Source organism: Genypterus blacodes, unplaced genomic scaffold (assembly GCF_046128005.1).
Source record: "Genypterus blacodes isolate CSIRO-AG114 ecotype Tasmania unplaced genomic scaffold, CSIRO-AGI_Gbla_v1 ptg000099l_1, whole genome shotgun sequence".
NCBI classification, from domain to species: domain Eukaryota; kingdom Metazoa; phylum Chordata; class Actinopteri; order Ophidiiformes; family Ophidiidae; genus Genypterus; species Genypterus blacodes.
The window spans coordinates 1219547-1227500 of NW_027466903.1; the positions used below are offsets into that span (position 1 = coordinate 1219547).

A 7954-nucleotide genomic window follows, 5' to 3' on the forward strand; every position below is an offset into this window, starting at 1 on the left:
CATGACCCAGTAACCTTCATGTTCTTCTTCCTCTCTTTCTATCTCTCTCCTTATTCCTCCTCCTCCATCTTCTGGAACACATGGTTGTCGCCTGCAAGTGGTTGTCATGGTGATCGACCCCGGGGGACTCATCCCAAAACCAAAAAGTTCTGCGTGTCTGAAATAGAACCTCCGCCTCCCTCCTGGGGGTAGGGGTTCATTTGGCACATGGGGAGGGGGGCCGGGAAGGCAGAAGAGGAGAGGGGGGGGGGGGGTTCAGTCAAGGAATGAGAGATTGGAAAGGGAGGACAGGATGGAGGGATGGAGAGAGAGAGAGAGAGAGAGAGAGAGAGAGAGAGAAAGAGAGAGAGGGGCACAGAGTGATGAGAGGGGAGAATGAGACAGTGTGCATCCATTCCAACTGGGTCACATCACTGGAGCATTGCGTAAGTGTAAACACTGCTGCCCTGTGCTATGCCCTTGATAGTGTGTACACGTGCACACACAAACACACACATTTCCAGAGCTTACTACTGTCTGGGAATCTGAACATTTGGCCCAGCACGTCGGTAGTGTTCTATATACCAAAATACGAAACATTGCTCTCTCTCTCTCTGTCTCTTTCTATCTCTCTGTCTCTCTCTCTCTCTCTCTCTCTCTCTCTCTCTCTCTCTCTCTCTCTCTCTCTCTGTCTCTCCGTCTCTCTCTCTCTCTCTCTCTCTCTCTCTCTCTCTCTCCCCCTGTCTTTCGCTTGCTCGCTTACTTTCTTTCTCTCTGTGGATATGCAATAAGTACATTGTAACAGCAAAGTGAACCCTCCTCTCTATTTGCTGCCAGACCGGACAGCAGCATGACGTAGCACTTCTTCTTTGCTGCATATCCCAAAACACGCACACATCTGTGAGGTAGGGTGTATTTCTCCTGCGGTAATGACCTCTAAACGTACATTTCCATCATTATGTGGAAGATTTGACACCGTTTACGAGGACTCTGGAGGATTTCAGCACATGTCCACCACACGTATGAACCAGATTTTCTCTTCTTCATCCCTAATCACATTTACACTCCCCTGTAGTATCACTGGATTTTCCAAGCTTTTCCTGTCTTTTTCCACAGAACACCCACCCTACATGTGCTGGGTGTGTTGTTTACTGGCCCTCAGTTCCGTTGCCCCTTCCCAACATGCTCTGCTCCACATGTGTTTGGCCATCCTAACACCTATGCAAATAAACACAACGATTCAAATGCAGTCCATATTTGCAAGACTTGTTTGCGCAGTGCACAGTCTGTGCGTCGGTAGAGGGTGATTTCTATAAAAGGAACAGCCTAAGCCAGTTGTTTAAAATCCTAGTTGGACGGTTTCAAATCCCCCCTTCCACTGAGCGATGAGAATGGAGAGAGAGGGAGTGTGGATATATGTGCGTGTGAGTGTGTATACCTGTGTGATAGAACACTGTGTATATGTGTGTAACTGTCAAATGCCTTCCAATCAGTGAGACAGACAGGCAGACAGACAGGCAGACAAGGGGATGGTAGAGTAGAAGGCGAGAGAACGGGTGAGAGAGAGCAACAGGGGGGAGAGAAAGGACAAGGAGAGAGAGAGGAAAAAAAGAGGGATGAGGGAGTATGGTGTTGTAAAGAGAGAGAGAAAGTGAGACAGAGAGGGGAGGGGGGCAAAAAGAAAACAGAGGGAGGAAGAGAGAGAAGAAGAAACAGGGAGAAAGAGAGGGAGAAGAGAGCATCAGGGAGAGGGAAAGGCAGAAAGAAAACAGGATGAGAACGAGAGAACATCATGAAGAGAGAGAGAGAGAGAGAGAGAGAGAGAGAGAGAGAGAGAGAGAGGTGGAGTTAGGGGAGGAAAAGGCGTGGCCACGTAGCTGTCACTCACTGGTGGTTGCCATGGCGGGCGGGCGGTCCCGAACAGCGGGGCATCCAATGGGAGACGACGCTGCTTGTGTCACCATGGTGACGGGGCTGTGCCCAGGGAGGTTGTGATGGGTTGACAGGTGCGTGACAATCGGAGCTCTCTGCAAGCATGTACGCCAAAGGCAAGAGTAGCAACGTGCCGTCCGACAGCCAAGCCAGAGAAAAGTAAGTTTTTATTTATGGGGGAGGAAACCGCGGCGGGCGGGCGGGCGGGCGTGCGGGCAGGGAGCATTGGAGCGGCCGGGGGCAGGCAGGGGAGGGCGGGCAGGCGGGGAGGGGAGGGGAGGGCGCACGGAGCGGCACTGAGCGGCGCGGGGCTCCGCTCGCCTCAGCCGGGGAAAGTTGCTCTTTTCTTGCGGGGACGGAGACACTTTGAGCGGCGGTTCTTTGTGAAAAGGGGGTCGAATGTAACTCGCACTTTCTCCGTCATAGTGAACTGATGTGTTCTGCGGCATTCGTCTCTTGTTGTGCTATTCAAATGTTAATGTTAATCCCGAGGTGTTTTTTAATTTAACCATGTATTTGAACATTTTCCTCCCAGTAACATTTGGCAGATGTTGTTGGTCCGTATGCCGCTCGCCGCTGTGTGTTTCCTCACTGGTCGCTTGTGTGTAAGAAGGTTTTACAATGAATTCCAGCTTCTCTGCGCTTCATGACAGCAGTCAGTCATCTTGTCTCCGTGGTTCTTGTCGAGACAGGCACCGTCTGTCTGCCTCTCCGTCACTACGGAGCTAGAAGTGAACTTATGCACCAGGCTTTTGATTTCCACTAATCGGGCTGGAAACCGAGCAAGATTTGGGTTGTAAAGTTATTTTTTGGGAGAAGCTGGTGGTGGCTGGATGTTCTGCTTCAGTGCTGAAACATATACAGGCTTCTGACCTCAGCATCATCAGGCTTTATTCTAAACAGGTTTTTGCAAAGTAGCAGTAGATTAGGCTGATGTAACAACACCAATGTTAAATCTTAATATTAAGCCATGTTAAATGTGACATAGTGCAATGTAATGTACCACATGTGAAGAGTGCAGTGCAGATGTACTGGCATCAGCTTAAAGCAAACAGAAACTCCAACTCGTAAACATTTTATATGCAGCATTTTATTTATTTCAATTCATTCAAGTTTAATACACTTGGTATTTTGATATTTAGAGCTGAAAACGTCATTTTCACCATTGTCTATGCTTTTGCTAACAGTAACATTCTTGTGAAGCGATCCTTGTGTCTGTAATGACCACATATGTTCAAGTGTTCTTTAGCTGATATATTAGATTAAATATGTGTGTTATATTTCAAGTGTTTGCCTCATAACGTCCACAGCTCTTGTTCTAGAATTGGAGACTAAATTCTGCATCCCCAGAAAATGTGCTCATGCCTGGATCAGTTAGATGTAATCAGCGCTGACTTCTGGGTTCAGGAGGTTCTGTACGTTTACTAACCAGAGATCAGGGATCAGCAGCAGTATTACTGATGAACATCCTTAGACTGTGAACAGGCTGTGCAGTCATTTAACTCTCTGGTTAAAGGAGGATGCGTTCAGATGATACAATGGTTTACAGTGGAACAGACAGTTATGTCATAGACAAACTATTATATAAACAAGACTAGACTAGATTAGATAAAGTATTGCATTTAACTTGCATTTTTCTATATCTGCTGTCTATGAACTTTCTGAGGTTATTTGTCCTGGGACTGTGCCCATAAAAAACAAGATTGATGGCCTCACCTTACTCCTACTGTTACTCATTCATTGTGTCTTTTGAATCCTGTTCACCCGTGTTTGTCAACATTGTGATTGAGTGTTCAGCTGCATCCCCGGAGCCCCATTCTTTATTCTCAATCAATAAGAAAAGGATAGGAGTGAGCAGTGTGGCTCTATCTGAGCCTTATCGCACGCACGGCCCGAGACAGAGATGGAAAGCTTCCTCCTGTCCTGGAAGATGTGTGCATGTATGTGAGCATGTGCGTGCGTGTGTCTCTCTCTCTCTTTCTCTGTGTGTGTGTGAGAGTGAGCATGTGTGATAAGCTTTGCTGCTGTTGAAACACCACACACACACACATACAATGTATTCTGTCGATGCTAAATTCAGAATTCCCCTGACAGAGTGCCGAGCAGCCCAGGTCACCTGTGATGAAGAGACTACAGACGGCAGACTCGCCTCTCTGTTCTGTTGAAACCAGCATAAGATTTTCACACTTGCTGTCTCAACACGCTGTGCAAGTGAATGAGCTCTGCTGTCTTTACAGCGACACTAAATTATCGTTGAAAAACAAGGAGACAAGACTGTGATGAGACACTTTATGAAGCTTAATGGAGATAATCATTGACCTGACTTTGTTTGACTGATACTAGACTAATACTTGCGTTTAAGCATTTTACCATGAAATCCAGTCTATTCATTGTAAAAGGACAATCGCTTGTGTTGTCTTCTGATGATTTCATAGATTAGTCTTTTAATTTAAAATGACAACTGTGTGATATTTACATTAGAACATGCATTTATGATCAGAGCAATACTTCACGGTCCATCCGTTTGCCGTCTAGACTGTCTGTCTACGAAGTCAGCAGGAGATCTGTCACCATGCAGACACAGAGCCACTTTCCTTTTACATCACCCTGTTTGCCATTACAGTTATTTTAAAGCTGCACATTCTTTCACTGTCTGCTTGAGTGTTTACATCTCAAAGTAGAGGTTATATTACAGTAAAGGTCTATTGTGTTTTCCTGTAGAGGCCACAGCAACAAGAAAGGAGTGGGTGGTAAAAAAATATGGCAAAAACAGTATAAACCGAAAGAAAAATCAGGGAAAGCAGAGATTGGTTCGTCTCTAACAAGCAGCCTTGTTTATCAGTGGTGTGTGTCAGAGTAGCCGAGCAGGACCGGTGCTGCCGAGGCTTCAGTTGTTTCTCATTTCTGCAGCACAGTGGGGGATCAGAGAGAGGGAGAGACCGAGGGCAACAACAGATTGAGGGAGAGAAGGAGGAGAAGAGAGAGCGGAACTGAGGGAATTTGCTAGATCATTAGTTTACAGTGTTGTAGTATTGACCTCAGAATGGACCCCTGCAGACAGAGGGCACCGCTGTGTCTCGCCCATGTAGATGTGAGGAAGCTCTACAAGCAGCTGATGTCTGTAAACTCAGTTCATCTGTGTGTGAGTGCTTGTTGTGTCCTTGCAAAGATGCTTCTTTGCATTACTCATGGGTATTCTATTGCAAATGTCTATTTAGAGACAAAGTAAAATATAACAACCTATGGAAATATTTATTTTGTTATTCAGACTGAGCCCACACTGGTTTCTATAGATGTATTTTTCATTGTTCTTGTTGGGAAAATGAAGCAATTACACAATGAAATCATATACGCCTGAATTCTCACCACTACAATCACGAAAGCTGTCTTAGTTAATTCAGCCAGACTAGTTTTACTGACTGATATTCAGACTATTCTTCAATCTGAAGAGGAATCTCACTGAAGAGGAGATGAGATGAGATGAGTGGGTGCAGGTTTCTTTTTTAAAGGTTTCAGATGACAGTGTTTTGAGACGTGGGTTGGAAAGACAGGTTGCCGCTTCAACATCACTAAAACCAAGTGATGTATTTTTTATATACATCAAAAATGAATTCAAGAAATCTTTACAGTCGTGTGCCTTTGTGAATTCACTCTCTGTTTCTCAGACCGCAACACTTTTCAGCCCTTTTCTCTCTCTCTGTACCTGTGTTACGGGCCGCACTTGATTTTGATTCAGAGTGACAGTACACGACCACTGGCTGTGTACTGCAGTTGTTCTACGAGTGTAGGTTTCAGTCACTGGCAGTTAGAGGACATATTCCACATAGTTCTGGGATTGTGGTCCTGAATGAGTTGAAATGCAGCACTTTTTACCAGTTCATTTTTTTTCTTTTCTGTGAACAGTGAATTATCGAACAAGACAGTTGTGTGTATGTGGGTAAACTGCATAACACACACAGATGCTCAGAAGTCCAAGCAGTTGCTCTTCCTCTCATACAGTCACAGCAGACACTTTGTGATCTTGTTCCTGGACGAATCAGATCGATCAGATCAACAAACAAACTAATGACAACTGTGACTTGTGAAAAGCCTACATATATACGTACATGACTCTTATCTGGTGCAGTCGTAAGCATTTCTGCTGCTGTAAGGATCATCATTCTGGACACATACTGTACACACACATGCACACGCACTTACATCTGAACTACGACACCTCACCTTCCTGCCAGGAGCCTGCCAGTGCAGCATTGCGCAGACTGAGGCAAAGCATTGCATTCTGGGAGGATTTATCTGACAGGAGCAATTCAGCCTGCCACTCTGCCTCTGACAGTGAGCCCTGTTACAGGAGATCTACAATGAAAACAGCAGTAACTCATGCACACACAAACACACGCACACACTCACAGTACCTTCCATTGACAGAGCAGAGAATATGATTTGTCCGTGCCAACCACCTGATGAATATGGCGCCTAATTGATGGGTGGTTTGTTTGTTTACTGGATGTCAGTGTCTTTGAGAAATGACAGAAGTGCACTCATGAGAGAAAAGAAAAAGAGGAAAGTCAACAAATTGATGTAGCCAGAGGATAAACATGTGCTGCTGGGGAGCGTGTCGGGAAAAACAAGGTGAATAGAAAAATAAGAACAGAAAACGAGCACCAAATAATCAGAGAGCATGACTGAACATAATGAGAGAGTTTATTTGAACTTCTGTGGGTCAGAATATTTAAAGGGATGGTTCAGAGTCTTGCACATCTTTACTGCATGTCCCAGTTTGACCCAGCAGCTCCCAAACATGGAGCTCCTATCACACTGGGTTGCAAGATGCTGCAAATATGTGTGTGTGTGTGTAGGTCAATGATATCCTGGACCTTGTGTCCTAATGCCTCACGGTGGCAGTTGGGGTGTTTGTTTGTATTGTTTATGTGTGTGTGTGTGTGTGTGTGTGTGTGTGTTTTCATGCCTGTGCAAGAGGGCTGTACAGTATGCAAAATCTCTCTCTCTCTCTCTCTCTCTCTCTCTCTCTCTCTCTCTCTCTCTCTCTCTCTCTCTCTCTCTCTCTCTCTCTCTCTCTCTCTCTCTCTCTCTCTCTCTGGTAAGTGGCCACACCTGGTTCTGTTGGCCTACGTCCAGTAATGGAGTAAAAGGCCCCAACGTGAACACCCCCCACCCACACACACACACACACACACACACACACACACACACACACGAGACCTACATGGCACAACCCAACATTGGCTAAGCTCTGCTCTTCCTGTTAAGGTCAAGAGAGAACAATGTAATGTTAGTGCGTGTGTGTGTGTGTGTGCATCTGTATCTCCTCTCTGCTGCTTTGGGTCAGTGCAGAGTGGACGACGTGTGTAAACTGTCTGTAAGCCCATCTGAGCTGTCTGCTTCCGCCGCTCTCCCCATATGTTTCATCCCTCAAAATCAACCTTCCATCTGTCTGCCATGCTGCCTGCGTGAATGTGAACTACAACATCCAGTGATGATTACACAGCTAATGTCGTCTCCAGCTCTCATGGGACGCTTGTGAACAAGTGTGAGAACAGAACACCCAGAGCTGTCACCCATCCATTGTCGCCTCTCGCACGCGCCGATTCAATGCCGCCGCCCCAGCGTTCAATCCTCCCCGCCGCGTAGATTTAGCGGCAATCTGGGATTAAGAGGAAACCTCGGCGAAAGATGTAAGCTGCCGTTTTTTCTGCTTGTACAAAGTTGTCTTCAAATGAAAGTGATGATGACAGTTTGACAAGCCCCTGATAGAAAACACTTTTTAACCCAGTGAACACACAGAGACTGTTTAAAGTCTCCTTTTATCTCCTGGCATCCCTCCTAGTCCTTCTCTTATCCTCGCTGCCAGAGACGCAAGTTTCCACAGAACTCCTATCAAAGCGTCTGCCTCCCTCATTGAGCTGTGAGGAGAGCAGGCGGCCTCTGATCGACGCGCCAGGCGCAGAAAAGGGGAGACGTGTCAATCAACATCCAGGACCCCATATCGGGCGTCCTCAAAGGACGCCTCGGGGTCCTCGGGATG

General features: G+C 46.2%; 1 protein-coding gene across 1 annotated transcript in view; it reads left to right on the forward strand.

The window, feature by feature from the left end:
• The first annotated feature begins 1955 nt into the window (after positions 1 to 1955).
• Positions 1956 to 7954, forward strand: part of LOC143008186 (single-stranded DNA-binding protein 2) — a 42586-nt gene continuing 36587 nt past the window's right edge. The window contains exon 1 of the mRNA XM_076159819.1: positions 1956 to 2070. Within this exon, the coding sequence (XP_076015934.1) occupies positions 2015 to 2070 (56 nt within the window). The 5' untranslated portion in view covers positions 1956 to 2014. The remainder of the gene's footprint in view (positions 2071 to 7954) is intronic.